The 14,682-nt window shown below is 40.4% G+C and overlaps 1 protein-coding gene across 1 annotated transcript; it reads right to left on the bottom strand.

The window, feature by feature from the left end:
- Nucleotides 1-5,424: 5,424 nt before the first annotated feature.
- Nucleotides 5,425-6,027, bottom strand: LOC101682237 (60S ribosomal protein L17-like). The gene has a single exon (XM_045062745.1). The coding sequence runs from the start codon at nt 5,978-5,980 to the stop codon at nt 5,432-5,434; it is 549 nt and encodes a 182-aa protein (XP_044918680.1). The 5' UTR covers nt 5,981-6,027; the 3' UTR covers nt 5,425-5,431.
- Between the last annotated feature and the right edge of the window lie 8,655 nt (nt 6,028-14,682).

Below are 14,682 nucleotides of genomic sequence, written 5' to 3'. Positions count from 1 at the left end.
CTGCCAGGGGTGGGGTCTGATTGGTAATAAAAGGGCCATTCTGATTGTATTTACTAGAACCATCTGTCCCAGGACAGAGCTCATGCTTCCTGTATCTGGAAGAGTAGGCCTGTACTCCTTTTTTTTTTTTTTTTTTTTAGGATTTTATTTATTTATTTGACAGATAGAGATCACAAGTACGCAGGCAGAGAGGCAGGCAGAGAGAGAGGGGAGGAAGCGGGCTCCCTGCTGAGCAGAGAGCCTGATGTGGGGCTCGATCCCAGAACCCTGGGATCATGACCTGAGCCGAAGGCAGATCATTACCCACTGGGCCACCCAGGCACCCCAGGCCTGTACTCTTGAAGAGTGGACATATAACTGGTCCAGAACACTGCCCTGTGCCGAGTTGGGAGTTTGATCCCTAGGGTCCGTGGGACCTGAATCATAGTCGGGAAGTATGCTGCAAAATACTCTTGGGCATGGCCTTTCCTTTATGCTAAGGATGCACAGATGTGTATAAAACTGAGAGAAACAGAAGGTGCTGGATGGGCAAATTCTTGGAAGGGGAAGAGATCACTTGTTAAATGGTTTTTGTTTTTCCAGTCTATATCTCTCTTCATGTGACATAATGCTTCATAATTTGTTTTAAAAAGTGGGCATACTCTACTGAGCTGACACATATACTCTGTCACAGAGTATGTCACAGGGCATACTCTACTGAGCTGGCAGGAATCCAACCAAAGATGAACAATAGCGGTGTGTCAGGTCAGGGGTCTGTTGGCTAAGGCAGAGTGAGTGTGGGAGTCTCTGGGATCCACCGAAGTAGGTAGGGCACAGAGTCTCGGAGGACAGAGTGCCTGCTTCATAAATGGGGTTAAATAATGATCCCAGCACAGAATCCGTTTATATTCTACTGCTTTGTTATGGCTCTTACGGATGGGTGTGAGGTGCCATCTTCCCCCAGAGAGTTAAATACCTACAGGTGCAGTTTAACCCTCATCATCAGAACCCTAAAACTGCCTCAGCTGGCAGGCCAGGGAGGCGTGGAGACTGGGGAAGGAGATGGTCCAAATGAAGAGAAGGAATGCATAAAGTGTGTAATCCATGCAGAGGAAATTGAAAATTGATTATGTTCAGATGGTTCATGAAATGTTGATTAATTCCAACAATGATAGTAGCCAGTTGCAAGAATAATGTCCCTCAGTGCATGCTAAAAACTAGTTCCCCTGCACTTTGCTAAAAACTAGCCGAGCAAATTTCAACTGGAGGGGTGGGCTTAGAATAGTAGATTATCTGGAAGAAGAGCGGGAAAGGGAGAGTACACAGGCAAATGCAGAGTTAGGCGGGTAGACCAAAGGATGGAGAATAAGGAAGTTCTTTTCTTATTGTGACTAATTTTAGAGAAATAGGAAACGAGGTCATCAACCGATGGTGAGAGGGGGAAAGGGTCATGGGACTGGGAAGTGAGTGATGGAGAGAAAAAGATCATTGGAGGTGAGGTGCTCAAGGAACTGCAAAGCTGTGCTAACAGAAAGATTTCTGCAGGGATATGGAGATCACAAGAACTGTGAAAAAACTAGTGATGGGGAGAGAGAGAGAGAGGAGCGAAATTCTCTCAGAAATGAGGGGCAGCCTAAAGGATCTCTGCCGATGACTGCAGCAAAGAGAAATTCTGGGTGCTACGATCGCAGGCATGACTTAGGTTGCTGAAAGTCTTTTCTTGACATGGGAAGCATGATGATCTGGAAGCAACAGTAAAAGCAGGGGCCCCAACTACTGCACTTCCTGACCTGGTGGCACAAGGGTTTGGAGGATAAGACAGCAACAGGATGAGAGGGCTAGAGGGGAAGCAGTGACCTCCAGAGATTCCAGATTCCAGATGCAGCAAGAAGGGGCAGGGAACATTCCTGTAGGAAGTTGACCATACGTGGGGATTTTGCTGATGACAGTGAATCAGACACTAGGAGTGCCTGAGAACAGAGAAGAGCAAGGAAGAGGACTGTGAGCTGCAAAAGTGGGTCAAATTAGGGGAAAAACAAAGCCATATGAAAATGACAATCTGAATGATGAAGCATCCTTCATCTGGGGATTTCTTTTCATTTCATTCATTTCACCTGGGGATTTCATTTCATTTTATTCATAATTTTTAAAAATTTAGGTGTCGTTGACACACAGTGTTACATTAGTTTCAGGTGTAGAGCTTAGTGATTCCACATGTCTGTGCCTTATGCTCTGCTCACTACAAGCGTAGCTGCCACCGCAACTGTGCGACACTGTTACACCAGCGTTGACTGTATTCCCCATGCTGTGCCCTTTATTCCAGTGACTTACTCATTCCGTAACTGGAAGCCCCTATCTCTCCTTCAACCCTTTTGCCCACCTCCCCACCTTGCAACCGTCAGTTTGTTCTCTGTATTTATATGACCTGGGTATTTTAGAAGAATAAAAATAGAAGAGTAGGAATATTCTTATGAACATATTTTTGGGGGAGGGGAATCTAGAGGCTTTAAGATTTAGCTTTATCATCATCCATCAGACTTATCACTTCGGATACCTCCTATATTAGATTTGTTCTTTAGTGTGGGGTCTATCTTCTGGAACGTATTTATTAATATTGATTTGCCAGGCTTGAAATAATCTCGGAGACCTTTTAGTTCATTCCTCTACGTGTATGTGCACGCGTGTGCGTACGTGTGTTTGGTCAGATGGAGTCATGCACACAGTAACAATCGACATTCACCCTTTTTAGTGCTTTATTTTATGAGCTTTGACAAATGCATGTATTATAGTCAAGATCCAGAACTGTTGTAACGGCTCCCAAATTTACTTGTGCTTAGAGTCATTCTTGTGTATATTAGTAGTTTTTTTTTTTTTTTTTTGAGTATTATTCCATTGTATGGATTTAACACAGTTTATTTGTGAATTTACCAGAAGAACCCCATTTGGGGACTTTTCTTTATTTTTGGTGATTATGAATAAAACCACTATAAATATTTACACGTACATTTTTTATGAAAACATGAGTTTTTATTTTTCTTAGGTAAAAAAGGAAAAAGATTGTTGGATCACGTGGCAAATGTATGTTTAACTCAAAAGAAACTATAAAATTGGCTTGCAAAGTGGCTGTTATCAACTTACATTTCTACCAGCAATGTATGAGACTTTCTGTTGCTTCTTGTTCTTGTAAGTGTTGATATTGTCAGTTTGGGTTTTTTTTTTTTTTTTTAAATTTTGTGTTTTAGTCAATCAAATGGGTGTATAGTGTTATCATATGGTTGTTTTCATCTGTACTTTCCTAATGAGTAGTGACGTTCAGCATGTTTTCATGTGCTTATTCGTCATTTATTTGTACTTCTTTGTTTGACTATTTGCTCACTTTTTAAAATCGCCTTTTTTTTTAAACTATTGAGTTTTGAGAGTTCTTTACATATTCTAAATACAGACTCCTTACCTGACATGTCTTTCAAAAATAATTTATTCAGTTGTATTTTCATTTTCTTAACAGTGTGCTTTGAAGAGTGCTAGTTTATATTTTAGATGAACTTCAATTTATCAATTTCTTTTTAATGGTTTGACTTTTGGTTTTGTATGTGGCAGAGCACTGCCCAACCCAAGTCACAAATACTTTTGCTGTTTTCTTCTGGGTATTTTTTTGTTTACAGTTTTGCATTGAATTCTAAAATCCATTTTAAGTTAATTTTTGTGTATAGTGCAAGAAAAGGGTCAAGGATTACCATTTTTTAATATACTGATACCCAATTTTTCCAGCACCATCTGTTGAAAAGACAAATCTTTCTCCTTTTGCAGAAAATTAATTGGCCATATTCATGTAGGTAAAATTTTGGATTCTGTTTTATTCCTTTGATATAATTAATAGCACACTTTTCTGATACTACTGCATTATAGAAAGTCCTGAAATCAGGCAGTTTGAGCACTCCAGCAGTATTTGGTCTTCCATTACGTGAATATGGTTCCCATCTCTGTTTATTTAGGTCTTATTTCATTTTCTTTATCAGACTTTGTAATTTTTAGCATACAGACGTTGATCATCTTTTGTTAGATTTATACACCATAATTTCATGCTTTTTGGTGCTATTCTAACTATACTTAAAAAATTTTTTTGGAGTATAATTTATATTATTTCTTCCTTCAGTGTTTGGCAGAACTGATTGCCAATCGGTTCATCTGGTCCTAGAGCTTTTCTTGTTGGAAAGTTTTAACTACAAATTTAATTTCTGTAAGAGAAGTATAATTATTTAGATTTTCTGTTCTTGAGTAAATGTTGGCAGTTGGTCTTTGAAGGCATTTGTCCCTTCCGTTTGAGTTGTTGAATTAGTGGTATTTATATCTCCTCCCTGCCTTGCTGTCACTTCCTCCTCCCCCCATTTTTGTTCAATCCACTTAGAGGCTTATTGATTTTATTCATCTTTTTGAAAATCAGTCTCATTGATTCTTTCTCTTATTTTCCTTTCAACATTTAATTGATTTTTCTGTATTCATTTTTATAATTTTTTTCTACTTGCTTTGGGTTTAATTTGTACTCTTTCTAGTTTTTTTTTTTTAATAAGAATTTTATTTATTTATTTGAGACAAGAAAGATACAGGGAGAAAGAGCATGAGCAGGGGGAGAGGCAGAGGGATGGGGGGGAAGCAGATGCCCTCCTGAGCCAGGAGGTTGACATGGGTCTCAATCCCAGGACACTGGGTTAACCATCTGAGCCACCCAGGTGCCCTCTCTTTCCAGTTTTTTAAGGTAAAAACTAGGTAACTGATTTGGGCCCTTTTTTCTTTTCTAATATAAATATTTAATGCTGTAAATTCTCTTATGATGTTCTCTTTGACCCCTGAGTTATTTATAATATGTATGTCTGTGTAAATTCCAAACATGTAGGAATTTTCAGTATCTTTTCATTACTGATCTCTAGATTATTTTAGCATCATAGAAGGGACTTTGTTTGATTTTACTTATTATTAATTGGTTGATATTTGTTTCATGAGCCCAAATATGGTCTATTTTGTCGAATGTTCCTTGTGAACTCAAAAAGAATGGATATTGTACTGTTGTTGGGTGCTTTGTTTTATAAATACGAATTACCTCAAGTTGGTTGCTAGGTTTGTTCAGGTTTCATATTCTTCCTGATTTCTTGCTACTCATTTTATCAATTACAGAGACAGAGGAACACTTAAATTTTCAGCTCTAATTGTGGATTTGTCCATTTCTAGTCTCAGATCTATCAGTTTTTATACATGCACTTTGAATCTTCCTATGTACACATATACCTTTAGGATTTTGATAGCACTCTTTAACCCTAGAAGTACTCCTTGTTCTGAAATCCATGTTGTCTGACATTAATAAAATCACTACATCTTTCTTTTGGTTAGTGTTTGTATGGTGTATCGTTCTCATACTTTTTTTTTTTTTTTTTTTCATTTATTCTGTGCAAATTTACTCCTAGGCCATAAGTTTTTGTTTCTTCAGTTTCTTCTGGGATATCTTTTTCTTCTGTGTAACCTCCTCTTCTGGTTTAGGAACAATCTTCTCTTTTTCAGTAAGGATCATCTCAATGTGGCAGGGAGAGATCATGTCTGGGTTAATGCGACCATGAGCCCTGTAAGTCCTACGCCGCATCTTGGGGGCTTTGTTCACCTGAATGTGCTCAATGACCAGAGAATCGACATCTAAATCCTTAAGTTCAGCATTACTCTCTGCGTTTTTAAGCATGTGCAGTAAAAATTCAGCACTCTTCTTGGGCCACTGACCTTGTGTCCAGCCCCACTGTTTGGCCTGGGCACACCTACCAACTCCACCATTGTAGCGACGGAACAGCACACACTGCTTCTGCAAAGTGACGTCTTTCAGATACTTGGTGGCTTTTCGGATATGCATACCCTTGATGGCCTGGGCAGTTTCACGTGTGTTCTTAAAGTGGACACGGAGATTTGAACCTCTTGACTTGCATGATTTCGTAGGGTTTTCCGGGTCAAGCGAATAGCGAACCATTTTCAGAGGTCACCCCAGGCCGCTCCTTTCTCATACTTTTGGTTTCAACTTATTTGAGACTTTAAATTTAAACTGTTTTTATTGTAATCAGCATATATTTACATCTTTCTTTATTTCCTCTTTTAAGCTGAGAATCTGATTTTTATTCAGTTTGTTTTGACCATTTCCCTTTAATGTAATTATTTGTATGGTTGGATTATTGTTTCCTTTTTCATTTTTAATTTGTTCCCTTTTTCTGTATTTTTTGGATTATTATTATTATTATTATTATTATTTTTTAAAGAAAGAGAGCATGCACCTGAACACCAGCAGGGCGAGGAGGGGGCTATTGCACAGAGAGGCAGAGGAAGAAGGAGAGAGAGTGTCTTAAGCAGGTGTGGAACCTGAAGCAGAGCTTTTTGTCACGACCCTGAGTGTTTTTAAAATTTCCATTTTACTTATCTCCATTTTTTAATTACTATTTTTACCACTTTTTAAAAATGTTTTTTTATCTCATGCCATCGCATTGGCAGTATACATTTCAAATTAATTGCAGTCTATATTCATTTAATGTTATACCTCTTAATGTATAGGTTTGAGAACCTTACCAACCACAGTATACTTTCACTTCCGTCCTCCCTGCCTTTGAGTTATTGTTGCCATAGATTTTACTTTTATACATATTATGTACATATAATAACTTTTACTATTTTGGCTTTAGACAGTCAGTTCTTTTTAGTGGCATCAGAGATAAGAAAAATCTTCTGTATTTACTTTAGAGATCTTTAGTTCTTGGTATAAATCTAAGTTTCTGTCTTACAGTCTTTTTGCCTGAAGAACTTCTTTTTATATTTGACAATGCTTTGTGTACTGGTAATTAATTTGCTCATCTTCATCTGAAAAACTCTTTAATTTGGCTTCATTCCTGAAGGATATTTTCATTGTGTATAGAATTCTTAGTTGCAATTTATTTTCTTTCCAACATATCTTGTTCTCACACTTTCAAATGAGAAATCTGTTGTTAGTTTTGCCTTTATTCCTCTGTATGTAATGTGGCCTTTTCTTTCTTGTTATATGATTTTCTGTTTCTTTTTGCTTGTATACATGTCAGGGTTTTTTTTTTTTTTTTGGTTTTGTTTTGTTTTTTGTTTTTGTATGTATTTATTTTGCTTGGAAACCTATGAGTTTCTGGGATCTGCACTTTGGATATCCTTCATTATTTTTAGAAAATTCTTGACCAGCATCTCTTCAAATATTTATTCTGTCCCAGTCTCTCTTGTCTTCTCCTGGGATTTCAATTAGTTTATGTTAGGCCATTTGATAACATCTTATGGCCCTGGGATGCTCTTACTGGTTTTACTCATTCTCTTTCTCTTTATGTTTCAGTTTAGGTAATTGTTAATGAATTATCTTAACATTTGCTGAGGTTTTCTTCAACTGCATGATATCTGTCAGTGACAGTTGAGGGCTTTTTTCATTTGTTTGTGTGAATTTGTTTCTAGCATTTTCATTCGATTCTTCTAGATTTCATATGTCCACTGAAATTCAATATCTGTTCACGCATGTTGACCACCTTCCTGATAGAGCCTTTAATATGTTTATTATAATGATTTTAAATTCACTATATTATGGTCGCATATGGGTCATCTCTGCTTCTATCACTTGCTTTTCCTCATATTAGCAGGTTGTTTTGTCCTTGTTTTTTTTTTTTTTAGATTTTATTTATTTGTCAGAGAGAGAGAGAGAGAGAGAGCGAGCGAGCACAGGCAGACAGAGTGGCAGAGGGAGAAGCAGGCTCCCTACAGAACAAGGAGCTCGATGTGGGACTCGATCCCAGGACGCTGGGATCATGACCTGAGCTGAAGGCAGCCGCTTAACAAACTGAGCCATCCATGCGTCCCTGTCCTTGTTTTTTTGTATCTCATTAGTTTTCACTGGATAGTGAGTACTGTGTGAATAATAATACTAGAGAGTAAGATAACTAGTATTTATGCTTGGAAATGGGCTTATCTGGATCTATTCTGTTATTGTCGGGTGGTAGGTCTACCTACTCAGAAGTGAGCTGGGTTTGACTTTGGTTATTGCTATGGCTTCATTAACTATATCCCTGGCTACAAATTTCTCTTGCATTTCCTTGTGTTTAGGGTGAGGTCCCACTTGCCTGTGAGTTGTTCTCAATGTCACTGTTCCACCCCTAGGAATAGACCATCTCTGCATACCTAGACTTCAGAGAAGGGTTCTCTTCATTCCTGCCACTCCAGAGTGGTAGACTGCTGTTGCTTCTTGCTACCCTTGGCAAGAAAGGGTTTATTTATTTATTTATTTATTTTGTTTGTTTGTTTGTTTGTTTGTTTTATTAGTGGAGAATCACAGAGTCACAGAGAAGAATAACCGAGATAATGTAAATTTTCCATATATCTGCAATTTCTAGGGATTCCATATTTTCATATGGTTCGCTCTTGGATTTTAAAATTTAAAAATTTTAACTGGATGTTTCTTATACACCTGTATGGCAGTCTTGGCTTTCATCTATTCTCACTAGGAAGCCCATGCTTTTATTCCATCTCTCCTTAAAGATATCCATCTCTTTTTAGGCTTTAGATGAGCTGGACACCATATAAACTTTTTTCTCTACGCTCAAGAAAAGTCAAATTTATAATTTATCCAGCTTTTCCTAGTTGATAGAGTAGAAGTAGCACTGTCCACATTTCTACATCTGGGGCAGAAGCTAAAGGTCAGTATTAGGGTCCATGATCAAAGGAACGAGATTGATGCAAAGCGAAAGTCAAGGAAAGCTTTATTTCGCGGCAAGCATCGAAAATGAAACTGACTGGTAGGGGCCATCTCTTACAAAGAGAAGACAAGGATGACCCTGACAAGGCTGCTCCCCAGACGAGGCTGCTCCCAGAACGAGGCTGCTCCCAGGATGAGGCTGCTCCAGACAAGGCTGCTGCTGCTGAGGCCGCTCCCTGGACAGGGCCGCTCCCGGACAGGGCCTCTCCCAGGCTTGCTCCTCCGGCAAGGCCGCTCGCAGCGGGGCCGCGACCCAGGGCAGCGAGGCTGCTTGTGGCGGGCCTGTGGCTCAGTGGTGGTGAGGCCGCTCGCTGTGGCGAGGCTGCTGGCAGTGAGGCTGCTGGCAGCGAGGCTCCTGGTGGCGAGGCCGTTCACCGTGGCACCGCTGCCTACGACTAGGATGACCAGGACGACCACGACGCTCTGACTCTCCCGAAGACTATCCTAACGGCTATCCTAACAGCTATTCTAATGGCTATTCTAACTCCTCCTACTACTCCCCCCCACCCAGCCTTGCAGACTAACCTTTATAGAGGTGGTTGAGCCCGCCCACACACAGGTGGCCAATGGGATTTCAACTCACCTCAGTAAATATATGTGTGCCCCACTGATTAGATGTCTCCATCTGGCCTGGCCTGCCCATATATCCGGGTTTACAAGTAAGTTCCTCTGGCTAACCAGGCCCTTACATTCCCCCCTTTTCTTTGGAAATTAGTCAAATCCTTGACTTTTCAGCCAGTTCTGTTTTCTCCTGTTGTAAGGGGGTTATATTGAGCATGTAAGACTAACATTTTTATTGCTCTAATTTTCTTTGGTACAAATGATATTAGGACGTTTATAATACAGGGGCCAAAAAGTAACAGTAGAACACAGTTGGCTGATGAGTTAGCCATTCAACTCTTTGTATAACCTTTTCCATTTTTCCTAATTCCGTTTTTTTCTTTTTCTAATTTCCCACCTATACTCTCCATAAACAGGTAACAATAGGAGCAACAATAAACTCACAGTTTTTTTAGTCTTAGCTTTAGTCCATGGTCAGTGGGGTCTGTCGGCTGCAGCTTCCATCTCTTGGGGGTGTCCTTGTTCTCGGCTCGTTTGACATGACCCACGTGAACCCAGGCCCTAATGCCTTCTACTTTTACTCATGGGGCTGGTCAGGATGATAGTAAACGGTCCCTTCCAGCGAGGCTCCAAGTTCCCCACTTGATAGTGACGTATCCAAACCAAGTCCCCGGGTTGGTAAGGATTTGGTTCCACCTCCGTCTCTGTCCCAGTGTGGGCAGTCTGGATCCCTGCATGGGCTTTTTTAAAGACAGACTGTAATGCCTGCAGTGACTGGAGTACAGACTGATCAGTCATTTCTGCTAGGGCAACCTCTTGTAGCTAAGGACGGGGTGGGGGTGTCCTCCCAAACATTATTTAAACTTGTTTAAATAGGGTGTGAAAGACCCCCCCCCAGTCTTTAAATAATTAACTGCTCTTTTGTTGTGTAAGAGTACCCCTCCTCCCCTTGCAGTGAAAAGACCCTTCCCCCAGGGTTGAATTCAATGTAACTGCTCTTTTGCCTTTCTGTAACAGCTTGGCTACTAAGGCATGACACTTGACTCCTGTTTGAACAAGATACCCTCTCCTAATAGCAGGGGCATGGTCATGTAGGCAGGGGGCCACATAGTCACGTAGACAGGATGTCTTTCTGCTGAGTAGTAAGGTCTAACTTCCCCTTCCCGCCGCTCTCTTCGCATGCGTGGGCTAACTGGCCAGTTCTGCTTCTGTAAGATTGCTTTGTCTGCTTTCACATGTGGGTCCCCTGATCCACTCCACTAACACCAAGTATGCCTTTTTCAAAAGTTCAAACTGTCCACCAATCAGTTGCGCCCCACCCAAAACTTGTTTGTACCTGTCTATAAAAAACCCGGCACCACCCCAGCCGGGTGTGCTCAGCTAGCAGGAGCTGCTGACCACCCGCAGGCGCGCGCTGACCACCCGCAGGCGCCTGCGTAACAATAAAGAACCTCTTGCTGATTGCATCCAGTGGCAGTGTTGGATTCTTGGGTAAGGGGATCCGCGGGTCTTTCATTTGGAGGTCCCACCGAGATCATCGGACTCCTGCCCACGGATCCAACTGACTCCCACCGGGAGGTAAGCTGGCCAGCATTCTTGTCTCCTGTCTCATGTTCTCGTTTGTATCCAGTCTCGTGTTCTTGTTTGTCTCTAGTCTTGAGAGGCCTCTGTTTGACCTATACTGCGGGTAGCGGTATAGTGTTTGTACAACAGCGTGCGTTGTTGGATTGTATTTGTAGGCAGCTTGAGAAGGAGCTGACGAGCTCGGACTTCTCCCCTGCCAACCCTGGGGGACGCTCCAGGGTGTCGAGGGGCCCAATTTTTTGGAGCCCCTCATTTGTCCGAGGGTTATATCCGTTTGTCCGTTCCAGAGGAACCCCTTGGCCCTGGATGGAATTTGTCCACCGCAGGGAGATCTCGAGGCTCCTCTGGGCCGGTGGAAACCTTTGCTTTCGGTAGCATACCGAAACCGCGCAGCGACCTTTTTGTTAATTGTTTTGTGTGTTCTACTCGTTGTCCTTGGTGTTTTCTTTGAGTCTAAAATGGGGCTTCTCCCTCATTCACTTCCCATGTTAATGGGTATAACTGGAGCCAACTGGGGTTGGTCTCACTCGAGACAGAGACTATAAGGAATATTCCCAAGCAGCTGCCGAAACTCTCTTTGTTTCGGGGAAGTTTCCTTGTGTTCTCTGGCCTGACTTAGACTGCTTAACCCCTTCCCCCTTGCTGGTGGGAAAGCATGGTGTCTGCTCCTCTGTTGGGGCTTAGGAGCTCCAAAACTGGGAATCCTTTCTCTGCCTCCTGGCAGCACTTTGTTTCTTCTGTTTCCCCCTTACGTGTTTTCTGTACCAACGTGTGTGCAGCCTGCATGACTGGCCTCTAGATCATGCACCACAGCTCCTTCTCTCTCCACTGTCAAGGAGCAAGAACAACACCCCCTGGACCCTAACTAACACCTCCCCCCCTCCAGATCTTCCCACGCATGTCTCAGGTAAACATTCAAAGTGGAGTGGGTCCAGGTGGAACGTAAATCAGTATTGGAACTAAGTTAAGACTGTTGGTTTAATTAAGATAAGATGTGTCTTTGAAGTTACAGCAGTAATCTATCAAAGTTTACTGAAGATCAAATAAGCTTGTGTTACTTGTTAAAATTTGTTAGCAAAGGAATGACTAAACTGATGGTTAATTGTCTGTCTCAAAGTTCTAATGGGTAATTGCTGAAATAGCTTTCAAAGTCTTTGGTAACCTGAAAGTTTTAAAAGTTTTGCTTGGATGACAAATGGAATTAAATTGTAGACATCTAGGTCCTAACCAAACAGGATAAAATGCTAAGTCTTTAATTAGTGGATGTAGGTTTGTGCTTTTGACTTCTTACTGCAAAGAAACTAAGAGTATTTAAATCTGTTGGTAAACTTGTTTGCCACTTAACTGATTCATAAATTGCCCACCTGAAGAATTCTGTTGTAACAGTTCACAATTGGTTAATAACTAAAGGTGTTTCTAAGAATACAAAGTTCTACTTAGTGTAACTAAGACTGATGGAAATAAAAGGAAACTCTAGGAAAGTAGATGACATGTAAGAAAGACTTAAGGAATGGGAATACATTTTGTTGAAGGTAAGGGAAGGTAATTTTGTCCTAAATGAGATGGTTGTTTAGAAGGAAATGGCTTGGGACAAACCTGAATGCAAAGGAAAGTTGTAGAAGGTTTGTGAAGGGAAATCTTCAGAAAAGGAATTTTATCTATGGTCAAGAATGGATTAAGATTGAATGAATGGGTTTTAAAGGTACATTGGTACAAGACTGAAATTGTCTCTGTTCAAAAGGACAATGTTTTCTTAGATCAATTGATCTGCTGTTAAGAAAATGTAAATGGTTTTCTCTTTGCCTGCCCAGAAAAACCAGTTTCTATGTTTTGTTTATCAGGTGTTTAACATCCCTAATTATATTTAGGCATGTGCTTTAAAACTTTCTAAGATTTTAGGAAATGTTGACAGGATTTAAATTGTAAATCTCTTTAACTCAGGCTTTTCCTTGGTATGTGAAGTTGCTCATGAAGTACTACTGAACCAATGATAAACCTTGGATTACATTTGGGAAAATACTATAACTATTTTAGAGATTCTACGCACTTCCTAAAGTTTTAATGTTTTGAGAGATCATCGCTTGATACTGTAATTATGGAAATGTTATGTATCACAGAAATAACCTGATTTCCTTGCAGCTAAATTGTAAACTCCCATGTCTCTTTAGCTTTAACCATATCCATTCTGAGTTTTTGTAATTTATAATTGTTTTAATTCTCTGGTAAAATGAGTTTTATCTTCAAGGGGATTCCTGTAAAGGACTTTCAGGACAAATATAGATATTTGATATACTTGAAAATCCTAAAACTGAAATGGGTAAGAATTTCCAGAACTGACTAAAGCCACATTCACCAGATTTAGTAACATGGGACTAAATGAACTAAAAGATTATAATGTTGTGTCTCTTAATGTTTTGTCTTATTTTAAACATTGCCGGTTCTCTCTAATGTTTGCTCTTCCAGACTAGGGATACTTTTTTCTTAAGTTATCTGTAACTTATAGAGATGTATAAGTGCTCATTTGTAAAAGTGCTCAAAGCATTCAAGCTTTTCTCTCTATATGAACCCTCTGAAACCAAAAGGTCTCAGTAAGCATTCTTCTATGGCAATCAGTCATTTGCATAAGTTCAATAAGAATCTGTTCTCCTTGTAACAGGACACCATTGGAAACTGGTTATTTTACCAAGGCTTTGACTGGAATGTCATATTTGAGAAAGATATGCATAAACTCAGATATGACCAGATAATTTAAAGGAACTAAGGTTGACTTTATGAAACCTGGAGCCATAAAGCCCCTTGGGACTGTTGGCCTGATACCTTGCTTACAGAGTTCCCAGCAGCCCCACCAGGTGAGTAAAGAATGTCACTCCTTGGTAGGTGCAGTCTCGGGAAGAGGAATTCGCCCAAAGGTATTGCAGGCATGCCTCATGGCAAGTACAGGGCTTGGCTTCTGGCCCGGAGAGGCTACTAAAAGTTCAACCTAGAGATTCCTTATACAAAGTTCCAGCAAAGCAGATTCTAAAAGATCTATTGATCACAGTCACTGTTCTTGCTGAGCTTATGTAAATAATGGGCCAAGTTTGTTAAAACTGGACTTGTTTCACAAGTGAATTAGTCCTGATTTCACTATCTCTGTAAATGAGGGTTATTTTAGAGAGAAAAATTGTTTTAGTAACACACCTTTATGGATGTTAAATTCTAGATTTGATTGTCTTTAAATGTTTACCTAAGCTAAACAATTTGAGGTAAACTTCAGAGAAGTTGTACAATAGCTTCTTTAGTTGATCTTACTGTTTTGTGGGGATATTCGCAGACCCCACGGCACATGATTAAACAACTGGAAAATGGGATTGATTCCCCTACAATTGTATAACTTAACTAACCCCTTATGTGTGGCTGGGATAATGAAATTGCCTAAAAGCCAGCCTATTGCACTCCATAGGATCAACTATGGACTTGGAGGCACCGTGGATGACCCCACTTTCTTTATGAATGGATTGAATAATCCATGGGGGACTCCCCTTATCTCTTGACAAGTTTTCTCACTTGCCAGTGATCCTCTGTAATCAGGATATTGTTAAGGCTGGACCACTCAAAGGTCGTCTTCTTGGTTTCATCCCTTTGTCATATTTATCCTAGAGGCCACCTCTGTTGAGGTGCAATTGCAAATAGATGCTTTAGCTAAGCATGGAACAGCCCTCCTATAAAAGTGCCTCAAACCTCACTATGGAACTGTCCCTGACTGTAATAACTTCACATCAGGTCCAGATTTGTCTTAGAAGCCA

Source organism: Mustela putorius, unplaced genomic scaffold (genome assembly GCF_011764305.1).
Source record: "Mustela putorius furo isolate JIRA1106 unplaced genomic scaffold, ASM1176430v1.1 tig00003845_pilon_pilon_pilon, whole genome shotgun sequence".
Classification (NCBI taxonomy): domain Eukaryota; kingdom Metazoa; phylum Chordata; class Mammalia; order Carnivora; family Mustelidae; genus Mustela; species Mustela putorius.
Note: the sequence above shows the minus strand (reverse complement) of the source record. Positions and strands in the feature narration are given on the sequence as shown.